We start from the raw sequence: 24838 nt of genomic DNA, 5'->3' as shown, positions 1-24838 counted from the left end.
CACCACTTTAATCATATCTTAGATCTTGTTCTGACTTATGGTATGGAAATAGAAGACTTAACAGTATTCCCTGAAAACTCCCTTCTGTCTGATCATTTCTTAATAACATTTACATTTACTCTGATGGACTACCCAGCAGTGGGGAATAAGTTTCATTACACTAGAAGTCTTTCAGAAAGCGCTGTAACTAGGTTTAAGGATATGATTCCTTCTTTATGTTGTCTAATGCCATATACCAACACAGTGCAGAGTAGCTACCTAAACTCTGTAAGTGAGATAGAGTATCTCGTCAATAGTTTTACATCCTCATTGAAGACAACTTTGGATGCTGTAGCTCCTCTAAAAAAGAGAGCTTTAAATCAGAAGTGCCTGACTCCGTGGTATAACTCACAAACTCGTAGCTTAAAGCAGATAACCCGTAAGTTGGAGAGGAAATGGCGTCTCACTAATTTAGAAGATCTTCACTTAGCCTGGAAAAAGAGTCTGTTGCTCTATAAAAAAGCCCTCCGTAAAGCTAGGACATCTTACTACTCATCACTAATTGAAGAAAATAAGAACAACCCCAGGTTTCTTTTCAGCACTGTAGCCAGGCTGACAAAGAGTCAGAGCTCTATTGAGCTGAGTATTCCATTAACTTTAACTAGTAATGACTTCATGACTTTCTTTGCTAACAAAAATTTAACTATTAGAGAAAAAATTACTCATAACCATCCCAAAGACGTATCGTTATCTTTGGCTGCTTTCAGTGATGCCGGTATTTGGTTAGACTCTTTCTCTCCGATTGTTCCGTCTGAGTTATTTTCATTAGTTACTTCATCCAAACCATCAACATGTTTATTAGACCCCATTCCTACCAGGCTGCTCAAGGAAGCCCTACCATTATTTAATGCTTCGATCTTAAATATGATCAATCTATCTTTGTTAGTTGGCTATGTACCACAGGCTTTTAAGGTGGCAGTAATTAAACCATTACTTAAAAAGCCATCACTTGACCCAGCTATCTTAGCTAATTATAGGCCAATCTCCAACCTTCCTTTTCTCTCAAAAATTCTTGAAAGGGTAGTTGTAAACAGCTAACTGATCATCTGCAGAGGAATGTCTATTTGAAGAGTTTCAGTCAGGTTTTAGAATTCATCATAGTACAGAAACAGCATTAGTGAAGGTTACAAATGATCTTCTTATGGCCTCGGACAGTGGACTCATCTCTGTGCTTGTTCTGTTAGACCTCAGTGCTGCTTTTGATACAGTTGACCATAAAAATTTTATTACAGAGATTAGAGCATGCCATAGGTATTAAAGGCACTGTGCTGCGGTGGTTTGAATCATATTTGTCTAATAGATTACAATTTGTTCATGTAAATGGGGAATCTTCTTCACAGACTAAAGTTAATTATGGAGTTCCACAAGGTTCTGTGCTAGGACCAATTTTATTCACTTTATACATGCTTCCCTTAGGCAGTATTATTAGACGGTAATTGCTTAAATTTTCATTGTTACGCAGATGATACCCAGCTTTATCTATCCATGAAGCCAGAGGACACACCCAATTAGCTAAACTGCAGGATTGTCTTACAGACATAAAGACATGGATGACCTCTAATTTCCTGCTTTTAAACTCAGATAAAACTGAAGTTATTGTACTTGGCCACACAAATCTTAGAAACATGGTGTCTAACCAGATCCTTACTCTGGATGGCATTACCCTGACCTCTAGTAATACTGTGAGAAATCTTGGAGTCATTTTTGATCAGGATATGTCATTCAAAGCGCATATTAAACAATATGTAGGACTGCTTTTTTGCATTTACGCAATATCTCTAAAATCAGAAAGGTCTTGTCTCAGAGTGATGCTGAAAAACTAATTCATGCATTTATTTCCTCTAGGCTGGACTATTGTAATTCATTATTATCAGGTTGTCCTAAAAGTTCCCTAAAAAGCCTTCAGTTAATTCAAAATGCTGCAGCTAGAGTACTAACGGGGACTAGAAGGAGAGAGCATATCTCACCCATATTGGCCTCTCTTCATTGGCTTCCTGTTAATTCTAGAATAGAATTTAAAATTCTTCTTCTTACTTATAAGGTTTGAATAATCAGGTCCCATCTTATCTTAGGGACCTCGTAGTACCATATCACCCCCAATAGAGCGCTTCGCTCTCAGACTGCAGGCTTACTTGTAGTTCCTAGGGTTGTAAGAGTAGAATGGGAGGCAGAGCCTTCAGCTTTCAGGCTCCTCTCCTGTGGAACCAGCTCCCAATTCAGATCAGGGAGACAGACACCCTCTCTACTTTTAAGATTAGGCTTAAAACTTTCCTTTTTGCTAAAGCTTATAGTTAGGGCTGGATCAGGTGACCCTGAACCATCCCTTAATTATGCTGCTATAGACCTAGACTGCTGGGGGGTTCCCATGATGCACTGTTTCTTTCTCTTTTTGCTCTGTATGCACCACTCTGCATTTAATCATTAGTGATCGATCTCTGCTCCCCTCCACAGCATGTCTTTTTCCTGGTTCTCTCCCTCAGCCCCAACCAGTCCCAGCAGAAGACTGCCCCTCCCTGAGCCTGGTTCTGCTGGAGGTTTCTTCCTGTTAAAAGGGAGTTTTTCCTTCCCACTGTAGCCAAGTGCTTGCTCACAGGGGGTCGTTTTGACCGTTGGGGTTTTACATAATTATTGTATGGCCTTGCCTTACAATATAAAGCGCCTTGGGGCAACTGTTTGTTGTGATTTGGCGGTATATAAAAAAATTGATTGATTGATTGATATCAACGCTTCTCACACTTTTAGGAGGAATTTTATATATCTTGGTACAATAGTGACCATAGTGACTTCCCATAGGGTTCGCCCATTATATTTACATTTTGGCTGTCAAAATGACACGATAATTTAGATTAATTAATTACAGCACCTATAACACATTAATTTGTTGGAATCTCAATTAATCCCACTTTGATATCTCTTGTTTTGACGTCACTGACTTGGTCTGTAAATAACAGGGATGTGATTCAATAACAGAGAAATCTGAGGAAGTGTGAGCCCTAAAACCAGGTTTGAGATGCTCTGAAATGTGTTTTCCTGCATTTTAAAGCTATCAATTTAAGACATTTCATGAGACTTTCATGAGAAGATTTTGTGAAATACAGTAGTCTGAGTATTTAGTTGCAAAGTTACAGATGCCACGATAATCCAGTAAACAACATCCATCTGTCCCCAACAGTAGGCCTGTTATGTGCACAGCAGAGTGTCCAAGTTGTGCCTAAGATTTTTCAATATTCAATTGCACAAACAGAAAAACAGAGTTTGACAAAGTATTATACAAAGCTTGACTTAGCAAATAAAAGATTATGGCAAGTCATGTTTCTACGATAATGTTCAGTATTTGAATAGAGAAGTAAAGTCATATAGACAACATCCATCTTAGAATTACAAGCTATGAAATAACACAAGTTGGGTATTCTGAGATATTATACCAATAACAAAGATGAATATTAACAATAACTTATAGAGTAACAAAAATAAGGGACTTTTGTCCATGGTCCTGAATGAGAACAAGGTGTCCAATGATTTACAGAAAATTTTAAAAAGACTTAATTGTTGGATTAAATTGCAACATGAATTGTATCAGTGAATTAAAAATGCCTTTGCTAAAATCATGAAAAGCACAAAAAAGAGAAAAGGAGCAAAACTGATCTGACTTTATAACTTTAACCCTTTTTTTAAATTTTATTTTTAAACAAGCAATAAGGATGTTCACATTGTCTGTGAGAAGGCGACAACAATAATTTTGTTTATAACCCATTCTGGATAAATACATTCATTCTACACACTGATCAGAATTAGTTGACCATAGATGTACGTGCAGGTGTGAATGTGTTTCTTTGTCTATATGTAGCCCTGTGACAGAGTGGTTGTCCTGATCAGTGTGCATGCCGCCTCATGCCCTATGACTGCTGGGATACATTCCAGCCCCCTGTGACCCGTAAATAGAGTAAGCGGATATGGAATATGGATGGATGATTGGTTTGGATGTCTGTGACTTTTGACATTTTTTTTGCACAGTTTACACAACAGCACCTGACCAGAATTTTTTCTTTTAATAGTGCCAAGGAAAAAAACTTGAGCACATCTACAGCACATGGATTATTTTATATTATTCTCTGATGTGAAGAATAAAAAAAGCTTTGTTAATGTTTCCTGCTGATCAAGGACATATGTAGGTGAAATACCTGTTAAATAAATACTTTTCATACCAAAGTAACCAGCTTTCATAACTGTCACCAATATCTAAAATATGAAGGCTTTGTGAATTTACTGATGTTCACACAAAAAATGCTGATTAAACTTACAGATTTAAAACAGTCTCAGAATGTTTGATTCAAAATGTTGTTTTTTTTCATCCAGATTTTAATGTTCAGTGAGCAGATTTGAATAGACTTTCTTCTTTTTTTTTTTTTTTGAAAGATTTGAATAATTATTTTATTGGAACAAAGACCATTTCATTAATGGTTTTGTTCCAATAAAATAAGTATTAAAGAGGTCACATTATACCAAATCACTTTTTATCTGTCTTTTACATTTTCATGTGTTTAATATTTAATGTTCAGCATCTCTAAAGTCCTACAACTCTGAGTGTTTTTACAGATATTCTCTTGATTTAAGCAGAATTTATGACTAACACATCTGTAACATTTCTGTGACAAATGTAATAGAAATAATCCCATTCTCCCATATTCTCCAATTTTACCTCAGATTACGACCCCCCCCCCCCCACCACCACTACACACACTTTCTCCATACCCCAGGATTACAGCTGTATTCCAAGATCACAAAACCTGAGATGCAAATTGAAAATTGCTACATCACACATACCACCACCTTAATCAAGTGATAAAAATGGTTCAAAATACATTTGTTGTGCACCAATCAATCATACAGGGCAGGATAGTGTCATTCTTCATTCTTTTCATGTTTCTGAGAGTCTGTGTATGTTTTGCAATTTGATGTGTGATATTTAAAAACAAAATTATACACGCAATTATCAGGGCTGTGAAATGAAAATTGTGAACTCCGAGGAAAATTTGCAGGGGGGTCTGGGGGGGGGTAAAGCTCCCAGGAGCCGGGGTCTAAGGCCCTGTGGGGCCCCAGAATTAAATTTTTATCTAATGATACTTTTCAGCATCTCCTGGAAGAACAAATCTCAAAATTAGTGGATAATTAAATGATCCTATATTCAACCTTTTATTTGACCTGTCAATGATAACGTGAAATAACAGAATATGATGTGGAAGTAGGACCTGGAATGATTTTCCTCTTAATTGTAAACCAAATTATGCATTAACTCAGAACAATTAAACTACATGAAATTTATGAAGACTGAAAAGACTGTTACAGCATTTCAAAAAACCACAGCTAAAGCTTGTAGAATATTTGGAAAATCATGGTAAAATATCAATAACATACCTTATAGTAAAAAGTCACATATTCTTGTGTAAATTCATGCAGCCTAAATCCATTCAAAGCCACGTCTTTTTACAATGAAAGAAAGTCTAGATTAGTAAAAGAAAAAAATCCTTGTCTAAAATCCTGTTTGAACAGCAGAATGTTTATTTTCCAGGGAGAGAAAAATTCTTACCGTGTTTTCCTGAGAGAGCACAGTTCACTTTTCACGTTTCTTTTATCTTTCAGGTGTGCTGACGAAGCCAGCGACAATTTCACGGATTCTTGTCGTTATAAGACTTTTACAAACAGTCTTTCTCGCCATCTTCTCTCTGTGTGACGTCGCTCCGTGACACAGACATACTGCACAAATCTTCTTTTAAAAACCTGAAAGCTCTAAAAGTTTGGGATGTCCCCATGCTAGGTTATAGCCACACAGCGTCGCCGCAGCAACCAACCAGTCCTGCTTTTACGACAACTGTCGTAACAGCTACACTTTGAGTGGCATTTTTCCTCCGCGAAACTCCGCGGATCCGAGGAAACTGATACGTATCTGTAACACACAGATCAGTGTCCGCGGACTTATAAAACTTACACGAAGTCGTAAAAAAAGAGAACGCTTTGCGATAAGCATTTTAAAAACTCAGTGATGTTCACGATTAAAGAGTACATCACTAACACCCAACCCCCCTTCCCCATGATGAAATCCGCGAAATCCCGCAGATCCGCGGAGTTTTCACAGCCCTGAATTATTAATCGCAAACCTTGTAATTAATTAGATTATTTTTTAATTGCCAGACAGCAATGTATGGATCAATCTATACACAATCTATGGAGATATGGTTTGGATAACAGCACAGCATGTCTCAAGCAGAGCGGTTTTAAATTCACAATGAAGACAAAGTGCGATTTGCTGGACAGAAGCTTGTGATAATTGGGACTAATGTATTCTGAGAAACGTAGGAGAGTTTTAAAATGTAGCACGGGCCTTTCACTTCCTTTAGCTCATTTAGACACATCACACTGATGTATCAGTACCAGTATAAAGGCCATGTTTTATTGCTCCGCTGAGGGCTATTTAACACGATTTGTCACTGTTGCTCGACGTACATGCAGCCACAAATGCCACTGGTAAAACTGACAGTACTTTACTGCAGCCAGTGAACCATTCATACAGGTTTCGTATCTATGTTTGATAGATTCTTGTCACATGGCAACATCTCATCATATTTTCAGAAGCAGAATGACCAACAGAGGGCAGGATAGTGTCAAATCAAGACCAAAACAAACAGCTGTGCTGTCACTCTGAATACACCAAGAAGCATGTTAAGGCCTTCACCTCACAGAAACAAAAACAAACACACTTCAAACCACAGATACTGAAATGCAGCTTAATTGGATATGTGTTGAAGCGCTGTTCACCTCAAACACCCTCCAATGTCATCTGACCTCACACTCTTCTCTTTGTGTCAGTTGTCTCAGCACAGACGTGTGCTGGACATGTGTTTGGACAAAACATATAACACCACTGTTTGCCCCCATGCTCCAATCACTAACATCTGCACTTTGTTACATCAACACTCCACAGGAAAGTTCTAATGAGTCTCAGCTTTCGCCCAATCACACAGAGCAGAAACCCACACCCCTGACCTCTACGGACAATGCTGCTCTTCTGGTCTCGGTACAGAAACTTATCTCACCATGTCAACTTGTGTTTTGTGTGTGTGTGTGTGTGTGTGTATGTGTGTGTGTGTGTGCGTGCGTCAAGGAATATCAGAGGATATGAGGGAAGGGGTGGAAACACTCAAACCCCTCTGGGCCGGAGCCTGTGGATTTGTTTGAGGCTGCTGTCAAACACAGTGCTGGTGGTTACATAGCACAAAGTACAACAATGGCAAAAAAAGATGTACAGCAGAGAGAGAGACAGAGCACGGGGAGGCATGTGTGCATGACAGAGAGGGATGAGAGAAAAAGGAGGCCAAGTGAAAAGGTGAGTAAGACTGGCCCTGACATATTTTGCAGGCTGAATAAAGACATCCAGTCCACAGCTAAAAATATGATGAAAATCAGTCACCAAGACAAGAGGAGGACTTGATCTAAACCAGAGCACTGAATAAGACAGGATTTATTCAAAAAACAACAATCTGACGTTTCACATTTGATGTATTACTCCGCGCCCTGACCGCGTTGCTATGCAGATGTCAATAATGGTGCTGTTAGCCGAGAGTGAGAGAAACTAGTGCAGTGACGACGATGTGAATTTAATCTATCATATTAAAGTATTGAAGTGGATTCTGATACGGAATTACTCAATGCAACTGACAAGATGGAGAAATCTGTGGGTCTGCTCACAGAATTTCCAGTTTGGTATGAAGATGCTGTTGCTTTTACTTACAGAAAAATAAACTGTGCAAACGAAGGAATTGGATTAGAATGGGAATAACCCCCTTCTGTCTGATGAGTTGCGAATGTTGATGGATTACGGTTGCAAATATCCGTAATCAATTCAATTTGCGACAGTAAAATCCAGCATTAACGTCTGCAAATCATCAGACACAACAGGGTTATTCCCAAAATACAGCTAACGAGTAACCAGGTCATACTATACTGGTAGGATGTGTAATTGTTGGTAGTTCAAATTTAAGGTTGTACATACTGATTATTTTCAAAATGTCGCATTTTACCGACTGAGGCAATTCAATAACAACAAACTTTTTAGTTTATTGGAAAACAGAGGTATAAAATTTGATTTACTTAGACTCTATTCCTGTGAGGGAACAGAAAGGCGGGGGTAGACATAAAGCGTTGTGGGTCGCTCACCCAGGGGGCCAGGAACCTTTCAAATTTATTCTCCTCCTCTGCAAAGTGGGCAGTAAAATCTCACTCTTGTTTCACTGAAAGCTGTGAACACTGTGCATGTGTTCCAATGTAAATGAACAAAACAGTGCCGGATAGTCACAGTTTTACAATTCATCCAGATCTGCAACAGATATGGACATACAAGACCATAGGACCTTCATGGTCTTGTATTAAATCTTCTTCAATCCATCCACAAAATTGAGTTTGCACTGAATGTAGCCTTTACATAACACTGCGTTGTAAAGGTTTAGAAATGTTCCAGTCTTTCAAGGTTGCGATCACCAATGTGCAGCCCACACAAAAAGTTTTCTTCTCATCCCCAAACATATGTTCAAACCATTCCTTAATTCTCATTTTATTTTGTCATTCTGTTGTATATTTCATCCAATATTTCCACAGGTAATCATCAGCAACATGTATGATGGCTTCAGTAATTAAGTCATACACAAAAACAAACTCATGACTGACTTTGCCATTAACTCTGGAATACATCAGGGCAGTCTGCTGCCCCCACTGCTCTTATAAACACCATCAACTGAGCCATGAGGAAAACCACAAAAAACCCCAAAACAAAACAGGACTGGAAATCAGTGAACATTACTTAAATACAGGAGGGCCTGGTCTTGCTACATGACCTAAAGTCCCAGTCTCGGAGAGCCACAGACATGTGCAACAGTGGTAAATGTGGACTCAGAATCAATAGAGGAAGACAAAGGTGATGACAATCTGTTTGTCCAATGATTCCACTGTGGTCAATGGAGAAGCCACTGAAGAAGTATAGTGGTATGTAAAAGTTTGGGCACCCCTGATGATTTCCATGATTTTCATTTATAAATCATTGGTTGTTTCAATCAGCAATTTCAGTTAAATATATCATTTGGCAGACAAACAGTCACATTTTAGAAGTGAAATGAAGTTCATAGGACTTACAGAAAGTGTGCAATAATCCTTTAAACAAAATTAGGCAGGTGCATAAATTTGGGCACCCCAACAGAAAAAATACATCACTATTTAGTAGATCCTCCTTTTGCAGAAATAACAGCCTCTAAACCAGTGGTGTCCAAACTATTCCAGAAAGGGCCAAGAGGGTGCAGGTTTTCTTTGCAGCCACTGACTCCAGCAGGTGATTTCACTGATTAACATCACTTTGAGCAGGTGGAATGAGTTCATCAATGAAATCACCTGCTGGAGTCAGTGTCTGCAAAGTAAATCTGCACCCCCTAGGCCCTTTCTGGAATAGTTTGGACACCGCTGCGCTAAATGCTTCCTACAGCATCCTATGAGAGTCTGGATTCTGGTTGAAGGTATTTTGGACCATTCCTCTTTACAAAACATCTCAGGTTTGTTGGTTTCCAAACATGGACAGCCTGCTTAAAATTACACCACAGATTTTCATATTCATGTCTGGGGACTGAGATGGCCATTCCAGAACGCTGGACTTGTTCTGGCATGAATGTCTTAGATTTTGAGCAGTGTTTAGGGTTGTTGTCTTGTTGAAAGATCCAGCCCCGGAGCAACTTCAACTCTGTCACCGATTCGATACGTTTTCTGTCTTGACGCTTTGATGTCTTCCTTGGTCTACCAGTATGTTTGCCTTTAACAACCTTCCCATGTTGTTTGTATTTGGTCCAGAGTTTAGACACAACTGACTGTGAACAACCAACATCTTTTACAACATCACATGATGATTTACCCTCTTTTAAGAGTTTGATAATCCTCTCCTTTGTTTCAATTGACATCTCTCGTGCTGGAGCCATGATTCATGTCAGTCCACTTGGTGCAACAGCTCTCCAAGGTGTGATCACTCCTTTTTAGATGCAGACTAACAAGCAGATCTGATTTGATGCAGGTGTTAGTTTTGGGGATGAAAATTGACAGGGTGATTCCATAATTTATTCCTCAGAATTGAGTGAGTCCGTATTTTTTTCCCTCTGCTTGGTCTAAAAAAGTAACCGTTACTGACTGCCACAATTATTTTTCCTGATTTCTTATAGTGTTTCTTAAAGCCAGAAAGTTGCCATTTGAAATGACTTTAGTTTTGTGTCATGTCTGTGATCTGCTTTTTTTCTACAAAATTAAACTGAATGAACATCCTCCGAGGCCGGTGATTCCATAATTTTTGCCAGGGGTTGTAGGTCTTAGGCTTATCTGAGATTTTTCTTTGCCTGCCACTTTGGGCCTTAACTAGTACTGTGCCTGTGGTCTTACATTTCCTCACTATGTTCCTCACAGTGGAAACTGACAGCTGAAATCTCTGAGATAGCTTTTTGTATCCTTCCCCTAAACCATGATGTTGAACAATCAATGTCAGGTCATTTGAGAGTTGTTTAGAGGGTCCCATGTTGCCACTCATTTGAACAGATGCAAAGAGGAGAAACATTTGTAAATGGCTACCTTAAATACTCTTTCTCATGATTGGATTCACCTGTATAAGGAGGTCAAGGGTCAATGAGCTTACCAAACCAATTCTGTGTTCCAATAATTAGTGCTAAATGTATTCAAATCAATAAAATGACAAAGGTGCCCAAATTTATGTGCCTGCCGAATTCTGTTTAAATAATTATTGCACACTTTCTGTAAATACTAGAAACTTCATTTCACTTCTCAAATGTCAGTGTGGTCGTCTGCTATATGATATATTTAACTGAAATTTCTGATCCAGACAACCTATGATTTATAAAGGAAAATCATCAAAATTATCAGGGGTGCCCAAACTTTTGCATACATCTGTATAGGACATCATCTATCTGGGCAGTGATATCTGCAGAGACGGCAAAGCCATGTACCAAGTTTCACCTTCACGGATTAAGTGTTTGTCAATATACTGTGTACACAACAACCCCCCCCCCCCCCCCCCCCCCCACACACACACACAGAAACTGAGTGAAGCAGTTCAGAGACAAGGGGCCTCATGTACAAAGCGTGCGTACGCACAATAACGCTGCGTACATCTGTCTACACGCCAACGTTCAGATGTATCAAAAGTGAAATGACCGTGGAAACGTGTGGTGCGTCACGCAAAAATCCTGGCTGCCGTACGCACGTTTCTATAGCTACTTCCACTGCCAACACAGAGGTGATGCTGGGACACTGTTAATTGTGTGAAAACAAGAAGTCATCAGAGTGATGTGCACTCCAACAACACACTGATGAGCAATTAACACACCTATCTGATTGCAATTATATGGATGGACATAAAAGCATGCACAAAGTGATGCATAAAATGGCATCAACAATGGCTGCTTTGGCGTTGTTGGAGGACCTTGCAAATGGTACAATCAGACGTGAATGTGTATTCAGAAAATGCGAGGATTTACTTGCAAATGACAATAACTGGCTCATAAGCCGAGTTAAATTACCAAGGCCACAGAGCTGTGGCCAACCGAGAGTGCAATATGGTGAGAAGCCAGGGGCTGTCTGTGCCTACACAGGTGCTGATCATGCTGGGGTTCTTGGCAACAGGGGCACTGCAGTGGGAGCTGGCCGATCAGTCAGGAGTGTGCAAGTCAAACTTGAGCCGAGTCATGCCAGCTGTGTGGAATGCAATCATCTGAATGTCATCCAGGAACATCACATTCCAACATTAAAGCACAATTTGCAGCGAGAGCCGGTTTCCCAAATGTAATCAAATTTATTTTTATTAGGAGGGAACAATTTCATTCCATCAAAGTTCAAATCATATGTGATATGCAAATGCATCTAACATCGTGGCTAGGTGGGGTTGGTTCAATGCATGACTTATTCATCCTGGCGAACAGTGTGGTTGGGGCAGCCCAGTCTCATGCTTTTCCTTCATGCTCCCATCACGAAATAAGTGACATTTCCGTGACTCCCTTTTTTTAATTTTACTATTTTAACCCGAACCCCTTCTCCTAACCCTAACCATAACTCCCCCAAACTCCCCCGTGTCACCCCGCATTCTTTACCCCCGTCTGGCACGTGTGCGATGAGTAAATAGTTTATTCATGTAATTGGTCCTGAATGAAACCAACACGTACACATTTGGGTAAGTGCACATTCAAATATGCTTTGCTATTATTATTACTGTTTTGTTTTTGTTTCATGATTGTGAAACAAGAGCTTTTTAACAAGCCCCTGATTGTCTTCCTGTGTTTGTCAATAAACGCATGTGCAATGTTGTGAATGTTACACACAGTCAGCGGGGGTGCCCCTCACTGTTGTCAGTCGCTGCACTGAGCCCACAGCGTTGCGACCTCACACACGCACACGCGCAGGCTCCTACTGTCTTTTACCTTTTCACGTTTATTCCATGTGACAGGGTCCCAAATAAACTATCCCTGCATGTCTCCACATCATTTCAAGTCCTGTGTCTCACACTCGGTACAATTTATTTTTTTGTGTTCATGTTGACTGATCTGACGGAGGGGGGTTCCCTACTCGCAGGGCCTATTTACATGGATTTGCATATTTCAATAGGGGCATGGAAAGGGAGGAGCTTGGTGAGTGTAAATGTGCACTCAATTCCACGTTCAGTGGGATCTACAAATAGAACATGCTTGGATCCATGTGTATGCTCACTTGGATCTGGATATTTTTGTGCTTCTGCCAGTTTCTGGGTTTTGGAGTACACCATGTTTCAGTAGGAAATCCATGCAAGTCTTTGAACATAAGGCCCCTGCTCTGCCTTCAGCAATGCAGGGAAAATTATACGAAGCTTGGGAACATTCAGCCCAAATTAACACACAGGATTTACACCTTTGTTCTGAAAGATCAACGAACCTCAGGATCACAACTAAGGAACTGATGAAGTTGGATGCATCACACAGAAATGTAAAATCATCATCTCAAACAATGTACTATACTATACTGAATAGCTATACGAGGTCTGTCCATAAAGTATAGGTCCTTTTTATTTTTTTCAAAAACTATATGGATTTCATTCATATGTTTTTACGTCAGACATGCTTGAACCCTCGTGTGCATGCATGAGTTTTTCCACGCCTGTCGGTGACGTCATTCGCCTGTGAGCACTCCTTGTGGGAGGAGTCGTCTAGCCCCTCGTCGGAATTCCTTTGTCTGAGAAGTTGCTGAGAGACTGGCGCTTTGTTTGATCAAAATTTTTTCTAAACCTGTGAGACACATCGAAGTGGACACGCTTCGAAAAATTAAGTTGGTTTTCGGTGAAAATTTTAACGGCTGATGAGAGATTTTGAGGTGATACTGTTGCTTTAAGGACTTCCCACGGTGCGAGACGTCGTGCAGCGCTCTCAGGCGCCGTCGTCAGCCTGTTTCAAGCTGAAAACCTCCACATTTCAGGCTCTATTGATCCAGGACGTCGTGAGAGAACAGAGAAGTTTCAGAAGAAGTCGGTTTCAGCATTTTATCCAGATATTCCACTGTTAAAGGAGATTTTTTTTTAATGAAAGACGTGCGGGCGGATTGCAGCATCGGCTGGCAGCCGCCGCGACACTCCACCACAGGAAAAACACCTCCGATGGAAGCCTTAAGGACAAGTTGGAACATGTCCAGCTGTTAAACAATTTCTCATATACTCACTCCACTGAAAGCCATCAAAAGCCGCCTGGATTTTACAAATGGTTATCAACACAGAGGTGTTTTTCCTGTGCCGCCGCACCGCGCCGGCTGCGTCCCGACACGCGGACCCGTCCACACATCTTTCATTAAAAAAATCTCCTTTAACAGTGGAATATCCGGATAAAATGCTGAAACCGACTTCTTCTGAAACTTCTCTGTTCTCTCACAACGTCCTGGATCAATAGAGCCTGAAATGTGGAGGTTTTCAGCTTGAAACAGGCAGATGACGGCGCCTGGGAGTGCTGCACGACGTCTCGCTCCGTGGGAAGTCCTTAAAGCGACAGAATCACCTCAAAATCTCTCATCAGCCGTTAAAATTTTCACCGAAAACCAGCTTAATTTTTCAAACCGTGTCCACTTCGATGTGTCTCACAGGTTTAGAAAAAATTTTGATCAAACAAAGCACCAGTCTCTCAGCAACTTCTCAGACAAAGGAATTACGACGAGGGGCTGGACGACTCCTCCCACAAGGAGTGCTCACAGGCGAATGACGTCACCGACAGGTGTGGAAAAACTCACGCATGCGCACGAGGGTTCAAGCATGTCTGACGTAAAAACATATGAATGAAATCCATATAGTTTTTGAAAAAAATAAAAAGGACCTATACTTTATGGACAGACCTCGTATACTATAGCTATACTGCTTCATGATGGAATGGCAGCAAGAAGCATTTTCTTGAAAAGATGACATGAATTTACTGCTGCAATTTGCCAGAAGGCACATGAGAGACTTTACGCAAGATCTAATCTGTTTCCTTGTATTAAATGACCCAAGCAATTCAAAAAGGCCAAGGGGATGCACACACCTTACTGCAACAGAAAGACTGCTACATTTGAGAGGTAGAGATGGACCGGGTGTGTGCCTAGGTAGTTGCCATACAGAAGAACCCAAAGTGGTTCCATAGTGTGGTACAACCCCAATTCCAATGAAGTTGGGACGTTGTGTAAAATGTAAATAAAAACAGAATACGACTTGCAAATCCTCTTCAACCTATATTCTATTGAATACACCACAAAGACAAGATATTTAATAAAAAAGATAAATAACTGGTGCAACACAGTGTTGCACCAGTTATTTTTCTTTTTTACTAATTAGTCCTACTTGGTTGCACCAGATTTGTTTGTGCTATACAGAAGCGCGGTGAACTCTTTGTTTTTGCTCTACAAGACACGAGGTCTGTGAGAAAACTATCCAACTTTTTTATTTTTTTAAAAAACTATATGGATTTGAATCATGTGCGCTTGCATCAGACAAGCTTGAACCTTTGTGCGCATGCGTGAGTTTTTTCGCCTGTTGGTTGCATCATTCGCCTGTGGGCAGGCTTTGAGTGAACACTGGTCCACCCCCTCGTCGGATTTTTATTGTTTAGGAATGGCGGAGCGACTGCCGCTTTGTTCCATGAAAATGTTTTCAGAAACTCTGCCAGACAGCCAGATGGAAACCATTTGGAAGATTCAGATGGCTTTCGGTGAAGATTCTATCGGTATCACACGGATTAAGGACCATTAAAACTGGATTAAAAACAGCCCACAGCGGCGGAGGGTGCACCGTGCCCCGAGCGGCCATCGACAGGCTGGAACGAGCAGATCACTTCCAAATTTAAGGCTCTGTTGATGCAGGACGTCGTGTGACTAGCAGAGAAGTTTCAGAAGAGGTCGGGATCAGCACTTTATCGGCACATTCCACTGTTAAAGGAGATTTTATAATGAAAGACGTGCGGAGGGATTCGCGCGTCGGGAAAGCAGCCCGCTCATGGCGCTCGGAGTGCGCCGCGCTCTCAGACGCTGTGGGCGGTCTTTAAACCGGCTGGAGCACTCCTTAATCTGTGTAATCCCCATAAAATCAGCCCTGAAAGCCATCTGAATTTTCCGAATGGTGTCCACCTCGAGGTCTCTCACAGTTTCTGGAAAAATTTGATGCAGCAAAGCTCCAAATTGTTCAGACATTTATTCGCAATAAAAAATCAGACGAGAGGGGTGGACCACTGCTCACACAAAGCCTGCTCACAGGCGAATCACGCAACCGACAGGCGTGAAAAAACTCACGCATGCACACGAAGGTTCAAGCTTGGCTGATGCAATCACACGTGATTCAAATCCATACGGTTTTTGCAAAAAATAAAAGGTCAGATACTTTCTAACAGACCTCATATATGTACAACTAATATAAACATAAGGTAAATCAAATAAATAAATGAATGTGGACTAAGTAATGTAAAACGTGAAATATATACAACTGTGGAATCATACTGCACGGGAATATTGCACATGGTTTACAGATATTGCATAAGAAACTTGAAGGTGCAGATTAGTCCATGTCCGTCCAAACACAGTACTGTCCAGCTGGGATGTCCAGAATGACAGATCTCCACAGCCGCTTCTGTCATATCATCCTGTCAGTTCAGCGCACACACCAAAGCCACATTCGTGGGGCACGTAGACAAATTTCAGTTTGAGTAAGACAGTGATTGTTTGCAGACTATTGTCATGTCAAGAGTGCGAATGGCCACACATTTTCTAAGTGCCACGCGAGCGGTATTAGATGTTCGTGTGTGTCACCTGGAATTTGGCCGAGACCTGCTGCGAGAGGGTTCAATGGACTCACAGCGCACACTCTGTCTTTCAGCCACTGGTGTTCACAAATAGTTGTGGCAACAGGTGTACGAGGCGTTGGAAGCAGCTACGAAATTACACAGTTTGCATACGATTCCTGCTTCATGTGCACTTAATGTGCAATTCGACCAAATTTGCACTATGTGTGAAGGGGACCTAATGATTGATGTAAAAGAAGTCCAAGACAGCATTAGCAACTTGGAAATATTCATGTAAATTCCCTGACATAGTTAAAGAAATCTGGTTGCATAAAAGTGATGATTTCTAACAATAATCATTATATTTAGTTTGTCCATTTACTTCTGTCTTCTAAAAATAGAGATCATATAAAATGGCTGCAATTCCAAAATTGGTTGATGTCATATTTTTATGTAACCCCTTGAATTAAAGCTAAAATTTTACACCTCAGTCACACCTTGACTGTTTCATGTCAACTCCATTAAGATGTGTACAGAGACAAGATGACAAAAATTGTTTCATGCTCCAAATACTTATGGGCCTACCTGTAGTTAAAAGACAATCAGCATTTTAGCATTTAACACAATGTTATATTAATACAGGAAGTTGTGACTGTGATTGTTGCCTAAAAAGTCAACTTTCTGTTTTGCTACAACTTAAAGTGCATATCAGTAGCAAATGAAATGTCAAATGAGCTGACTATTCTAAATAAGTAAACAATTATGAAAACACCTATGTACTGCATTTTATTTTTGGTGCCATATGCCCTGAGAAATTAAGTCCAAAACATGGGGAATTTAGCCTGATTTCACCTACTGCTGATAAACGCTCTGAAACATGAAGCTGTCAGAAAGGTGGACTTCCATGGCATCATTGTTGGGCAGTGCCTGCGTAGACCCTATATTGAAACTAATGGGTAAAACAGATTTTTTGCAGTTTGAAATCTGTGGTTTTTGCAGACTTTGACAGTGAATGCAGACTTTGACAGGTATGTTTTAGGAGAATGTAGTAACAACACTTGTGATGTTTATTAGGTGGGCAGTTTTCCGTTTCTCCACTTTCAGGAGGAAAGTGGAAGTTTCTTTTTTTTTTTTTTTTTGAATGCCTCCTTGGACAGACTGCCAAAAATCAAATCAAGTACTTGGTTTGATTCTGAATACACTGTGGGTTACAAAGAGGCGGAGATGGGCATATGTTGATTGCAAAAATTTAGACTTGAAAGCCAAATTAAAGCAACATTATATTTGAAGACAAAAAGCAACCCGAATTGACTGTGTGTACTGGGCTGGCGTAAGCTGTGAACTGGACTGTAACTGGACATAGACAGTGACTTTCAGGCAGCTACAAGTCGGTACTTGATGTTACATTGTAATTACACTGGTCAAAAAATAATAATTTCTTGCATGGACTTTGAGAACTGATTTAGGGGTAATTTTGGGGTGCTGAATCCGAATCTGAGCTCAGATTTTCTCTGTCACATCACTTTCTTTGCAAGCGGTATGTTCCGTATTGATGGGTTGCGCAAAAGTTGCTCATTCACTCACGGGTTTGACGCCCCTGATCATGCACAAAAGCAGTTTTTAAACCAGGTTTGTGAAATGTGAGCAAGAGTCGTCATATCGTTTATGGCACAGTAGAGGTGTGCGAGAGGTTTGCTTCAATTCTTGATATGAGCAATATGTTCATATCTCAAAAACGTAATGTGACTGGCAAAAACAAACACCATCAGTGCCCCCAAATTACCCAAAATTTGTTGAAAAAACTCCATGCAAGAAAAATTGTGTTGACCAGTGCTGTTGATCAATATAGCTGTCAATCTGTTGTGCATTTTGCAGACACACTCTGGCTTATTTTAGTTTTATCAGCATTATCGGCGTCCACACAAGGTAAAGAGTTGGAAGAAATAATTTATTATCTGGTATTTCATTTTTTTTAAAAGACAGTGTTAACTAGAGTTTGCCTCCTTTGGGGCCATACATTGCAGTGTATGACCAACCTCAGAGTCAGTGGTGGCAGATGTTTCTGTCACACTCTTACTGAAAACAATGGAAAATTCAGTTTTCTGTCAGCTGCACACAGTCAATAAGAGTGTACCATAAGAGTGGTCAATGAAATATACTGAGCTTTGACAGCTAGGCATTAAAGTTTAAACATTTTCCCTCGGGCAGCATTACATTCAGCACTGCCATGTTTCCCACTGTTTCACAATACCCACTGACAGCTGCCTGCAGAATGAAGAAAGTGACATAAGGCACAATTCCAACATCAATCCACAGCAGCCACACTGACAACGGTGCCTGCAGTGTGAATGCTGATGTTTTTTGTAACTCTGTTTCAACAGCACTGGCATCTGCTAATGCTCATTACCTCAGAACTGCTTTTAATTTGTCAGATGAATCAGTGGACCACTAATTCAAACAATCCACTCTTAACAGTAAAATCTACTGTTATACTGACCTTTGGGGGTTTGAAGGGGTAGTCTGGTGTGAAGGCAATGTCCAGAAAGAAGACCCCTCCTTCATACACAGAGCCCGGTGGTCCTAAGATGGTCGACCTCCACTCATAGATATTGTCTCCTTTGGGACCAGCACTATAAAAATTGAAACATGAGACTTGTTAAAGGCCACATGCAGTAAAATAAAAAAACTGACTCAAACCATTGTGAATCACTGTGATTGGTAGCTATTTGGAAGGTGATACACATGCTCTCCGCTTATCAGCAGTCAATGCAAAGAAAGTGTGTGACCTCATGACAGGGTTCGCCTGGCTGAATTAACAGTTTGCCATACAGCAAACTTGGGGTACTGGCTTATGTTTATATTTTGTCTCTGCCATTCTGCTCATTATGTGCCTTACATGGAAATAACGATTAGGATATTCTGAATCGTCAAAGTGTGTGGACTCTATATTAGGAGATGGTAAATCAGTGTTTGGGTGTGGACATGTGCTCAAAACTGAAGTTTCCCTTCATGAATTCCCCACGGGGAGAAGTGGACAAAATGCCTGGCACGATTTGACAAGAGGATTGTGAACGGACTGGGATGGTTCTAAGAAAAACTACAGGACAGCTACATAAACATGTTCTTCAAGTGTAAGAAGGATGCCACCCTCAGCATTTACTCTGAAGGAACATGCACCATACTATCTATTCTGACAGATATATATCAGAAAATTAGTCAATCTGGCTTCTTATTCTTGTAGTTGCTCCCGTTAGGGGTCACCAAAGCAGATCAATTGTTTCCATCTCACCCTGTCCTCTGTATCTTCCTCTGTCACACCAACCACCTGTATGTCCTCCCTCAGCACATCCATAAACCTCCTCTTGGGCCTCCCTCTTCTCCTTCTGCCTGGTGGCTCCATCCTCAGCATCCTTCTCCCTATATACTCTGGGTCCCTCCTCTACATGTCCAAACCATCTCAATCTCGGCGCTCTGACTTTGTCTCCAAACCGTCCCACCTGAGCTGTCCCTCTGATATGTTCATTTCTAATCCTGTCTAGTCTCATCACTCCCAAAGAGAATTGCAACATCTTCAGCTCTGCAACCTTCAGCTCTGTCTTCTGTCTTTTTGCTAGTGCCTCCAATCTCTAAACGTACAGCATAGCTGGTCTCACGACTGTCTTGTAGATTTTCCCCTTCACTCTTGCAGATATTCTTGGTCACAAATCACTCCTGCCACCTTTCACCACACTGCCTGGACTTTCTTCACCTCTGTACCACACTCTCCATTACTTTGGACAGTTGACCCAAAGCATTTAAACTCATCTACTTTCACCACTTCTACTCCTTGTAACTGCACTACTCCACGGGCTCCTGCTCACCCACACACAATCAGTATTGGTCCTACTGAATTCATTCCCCTTCTCTCCAGAGCATATCTCCACATCTGCAGGTTAGACTCAACCTGGTCTCTACTCTCTCAACAGATCACAATGTATCTGCAAACAGTCTATGGAGTCTGATCTCATCTGTCAACCTGTCCATCACCACTGCAAACAAGAAAGGATTCAGAGTTGATTCTTGGTGTAATCCCACCTCCCTTGAATGAATCTGTCATTCCAACTGTGCATCTCACCGCTGTCACACTATTCTTGTACATGTCCTGCACTACCCTCATATACTTCTCTGCCACTCCAGACTTCCTCATACAATATCACAACTGTTCTCTTGGCATCCTGTCATAAGCTTTCTCTAAATCTACAAACACACAATGCAACTCCTTCAGGACTTCTCTATACTTCTCCATCAGTATTCTCAGAGCAAACACTGCATTTGTGCTGCTCTTTCTTGGCATGAAACCATAATGCTGCTCACAAATCACCTGTTTTCTAAGCCTTGCTTCTATTACTCTTTCCCATAACTTCATGCTGTGGCTGATTAACTTTATATCTCTGTAGTTACTGCAGCTCTCCACATCACCCTTGTTCTTAAAAATAGGAACCAGCACACTTCATCGCCACTCCCCAGGAATTCATCTCACTTTTCAAGATTTTATGAAACAATCTGGTTAGAAACTCCACTGGCGTCTCTCCTAGACATGTCCATGCCTCCACTGGAATGTCATCTGGACTGACTGCCTTTCCACTCTTCATCCTTATTAATCTCTTGCACTTCCTGATTTATTCTCTCCACATCACCCGCCTTTTCGCTCTCATTTTCTTGATTATCAGCTCCTGAAAATATACCCTCCACCTTCTTAACATACTCTACTCACTTATCGACACATACTTTCCAGACCACCAGCAGAAGGAACTGGGAGATAAGTCAGGATTGAGGGAAAGATGAATACAGCAATGTACAGAGACATTCCTGGATGCAAACCTTCTCTAGAGAGCTCTTGGACTGGGGCAAAGGTTCATCTTTGACCCGGATAATGACCCTAAACAACAGCCAAAATATCAGAGGAGTGGCTTCAGGTCAAATCCGTGAATGTCCTTAAGTGGCCCAGCCAGAGCCCAGACCTGAATCCAATTGTACATCTATAGAGAGAATTCTGAAAATGGCTGTACACCAACGCTCCCATCTGACCTGATGGAGCTTGAGAGGTGCTGCAAAGACGAATGGACAAAAACTGCTCAAAGATAGGTGCACCAAGCTTGTGGCATCATATTCAAGAACACTTGAGGCTGTAATTGCTGCCCAAAGGTGCCATCAACAAGGTATTGGGCAAAGGGTGTGAATATTTATGTACATGTGATTTCTTAGTTTTTTTAAAGAAATTTGAAAAAAAAAATTCATGTTGTCATTATGGGTTTTTATGAGTAGAATTTTAAGGGAAAAATGAATTTACCTCATTTTGGAATATGCCTGTAAAATAAAATGTGGAAAAGTGGAGCACTGTCAATAATTTCCAGATGCACCTTACACTCTCCCCTGCCACCACCTTACAGTCTACAATTTCTTTTAGCTTGCATCTCCTACAAGAATGTAGTTCACCGTGTGCACCTTCCTCCACTCTTATATGTCACCCAGTGCTCCTCCCCTTTCTTAAAGTAGGTATTCACCACAACCATTTCCATCCTTTTTACAAAATCATTTATCATCTGCCCTTCCACATTCCTGTCCTTGATACCATATCTACCCATTACTTCCTCGTCACCACTATTCCCTTCATGAACATGGGCACTGAGGTCCGCTCCTATCACCACTCTTTCATGCTTGGGAACACTCTCCATCCCCTCATCTAACTCACTCCAGAAATTTTGTTTCTCCATCATCTCACAACCTACCTGTGAGGCACTGATGATATTATTCATCATCCCGACAATTCCAAGTACACACTCATAACCTTGTCAAACCTCCAATACACTCTTAACATGCTTCTTCCTTTAAAATGACCCAACGCCATTTCTCTTCCTATCCACACCATGATACAACAACTTTAACATACCACCTATGCTCCTGGCTTACTTCCCTTCCACTTGGTCTCTTGCACATACACAATATATCTACCTTTCTCCTCTCCATCATGTCAGAAGCTCTCTCCCTTTACCAGTTGTGCTGCCAACATCTGCATAATTAGGAAATGGTATTTTATTGCAAGCATGTGTGTTATTTACCCACAATACAGTAAAATCTTTTCGAGCACATACTGTAGATGTGGTGTGTCAGAGGCTTCATTTGATCACACGCTTATTATCACATGAAACCTCAAAGGCCCAGGGACCTATGTTACCCACTGAAAATCTTGGATAGGAAAATAACATTCACAATTACATAACTAAATTCCTAACCAATACAGATCTTACAAGCGCCTGGCACCATGTTCGCTGTCTAATTGTTTTGGTGTGATTCCTCATATGAATCTTCTGCTTCTGACCGTTCTCATTCAAACCTGTAAAGCTGTACACCACCTGGATTCTCTACTGTCAAAATCTCAATGTGGTCTATTTCGTAGTCATCGAGAGCAATACTGCACGAAAAGCTTTCCAAATTGCTTTTTGAAATCTCCACCACTATGAACTAAAGCAATCAATAATGGGATAACCATGTCTTGAAGTCATGCAGCAGCATGCATTCTCACCAGCACGGAACATTTCAGGTGCAATATGTGACCAAATAAGGAATGAAATAAAGTGACACAGACCAATTTGGCAAAAATCCACAGACACTTCTGGCTTTATATCGAACAGCCTTCAATCAAAATATAGATTTCCGGACCTTTGCATGTGGCCTTTAATATGTTAATCACTGCAGTATATTAAATTGGCAGCCTGGTGATTATACTGCTGGTGGGCTGACAGAGGAGCGGGGCAAAGCATAACCAACGTGGTAAATGAAAGCTTCTCTGATAACTTAATAAGGAAGATTTGGAGAATACTAAAACCAGGGATATTTATGAGTTTTTAATTAAGTTTAGATTATATTTGACAATTTACATTTCCACCAGTTACTGGGAATAATGTTGGTGTTCTGACATACTGACAAACACCAATGAACCAACGCAACATGGCAACCAAAACACAATGTTCAGTTATAACGACAATCAGAAAAGCCCTATTGTACACAAGGCACATATATAAAGAACTGATAAACAGAATAAAAACTGTTTCATATTTAAACAAGATGAGAATTTATTATGACTGGAGGCTGTAGGTCACATCTGTTGTAATGGACCACTAATTAAATCCATTTCCATATTAGCAACACACACACACACACACACACACACACACACACACACACACACACACACACACAACACACAACACACACACACACACACCACACACACACACACACACACACACACACACACCACACACACACACACACACACACACACACACCTTTGTGCTAAGACCGTGAGCTGGCCCTGTGCCAGGAAGAGACAGGGACACTGTCCAGATCACAGAACTGAAGACAATGGGCAATTGCTGTGATTTTCATGCAATTACCAGGAATGGTGTGAAACACCAACACAGAGCTGTGCTGGCAGATGTGTCTATGGAATGCCTGAGACACAAGATATAGATACATTTTGCTCCAGGCTGTGGAATCACTGTTCACATTTATATAGACATAAACCAGTAATCTGAGTGCTTTTTCTCCTGCCACAAGCCGTGTAATAACCTTAAACAGGAAAGTGTCACACCAGCATATCGCTCTAAGCATGTGTTTGACGGTGACTTAATCTCCATCAATAGAAATCACATCCAACTAATCTACTTTGCTTCCATTTCATGCTGCCCCTCTCTTGAGCCTTTTTAAATTGGCAAATTATTATTATTTCACTGGAGACTTACCTAAGACAGTGTTTCTCAATCATGGTCCTGACTGAACCGATCTGCTCTCATTAGTTCATGGGCAAATAGAAAATGTGCAGTACATTGAATGCCGAGGACCAGGATTGAGAAAAACTGATCTAAAGAGTTCACTGCCTATAACAAATGTGTAAGTATGACATCTCCGGCAGAAATAAAAACTTAGAATTATGTGTAAAACTGAAGAAACAAAAAGTAGGAGGAGCCAGAATGTATGCTTGTGTAATTAAATGGTACATTTTGTAGGTGCAATAAAAGTGTAAAAATCAAGAACTTTATTGTTATTTTAACAAGTCCTTATATTTTCTTTTCCAAATTACTTATGACATCTGAAAGTGGAGAGACTGTATAAAAATGGGTGTAAATGCAAAATGGTTGTGATATTTTTGTTAAACCCCTTGAATTAAAGATACAGTGAGGAAATTAGTATTTGAACACCCTGCGGTTTTGCAAGTTCTCCCACTTAGAAATCATGGAGGGGTCTGAAATTTTCATCTTAGATGCACATCCACTGTGAGAGACAATCTAAAAAAAAAAAAAAAATCCGGAAATCACAATGTATGATTTTTTAATAATTTATTTGTATGTTACTGCTGCAAATAAGTATTTGAACACCTTTGAAATTCAATGTTAATATCTGGTACAGTAGCCTTTGTTTGC

General features: G+C 40.6%; 1 protein-coding gene across 1 annotated transcript in view; it reads right to left on the bottom strand.

The window, feature by feature from the left end:
- The window catches only part of LOC117514018 (ubiquitin-conjugating enzyme E2 E2-like), a 178509-nt gene that overhangs the window by 15038 nt on the left and 138633 nt on the right, over window positions 1-24838 (bottom strand). Inside the window, exon 4 of the mRNA XM_034174298.1 lies at window positions 18874-19006. Coding sequence (XP_034030189.1) covers window positions 18874-19006 — 133 coding nt within the window. The remainder of the gene's footprint in view (window positions 1-18873; window positions 19007-24838) is intronic.

Source organism: Thalassophryne amazonica, chromosome 7 (genome assembly GCF_902500255.1).
Source record: "Thalassophryne amazonica chromosome 7, fThaAma1.1, whole genome shotgun sequence".
In the NCBI taxonomy this organism is placed as follows: Eukaryota; Metazoa; Chordata; class Actinopteri; order Batrachoidiformes; family Batrachoididae; genus Thalassophryne; species Thalassophryne amazonica.
The sequence above is the reverse complement of the archived record's forward strand: the minus strand, read 5'-3'. Positions and strand labels throughout refer to the sequence as shown.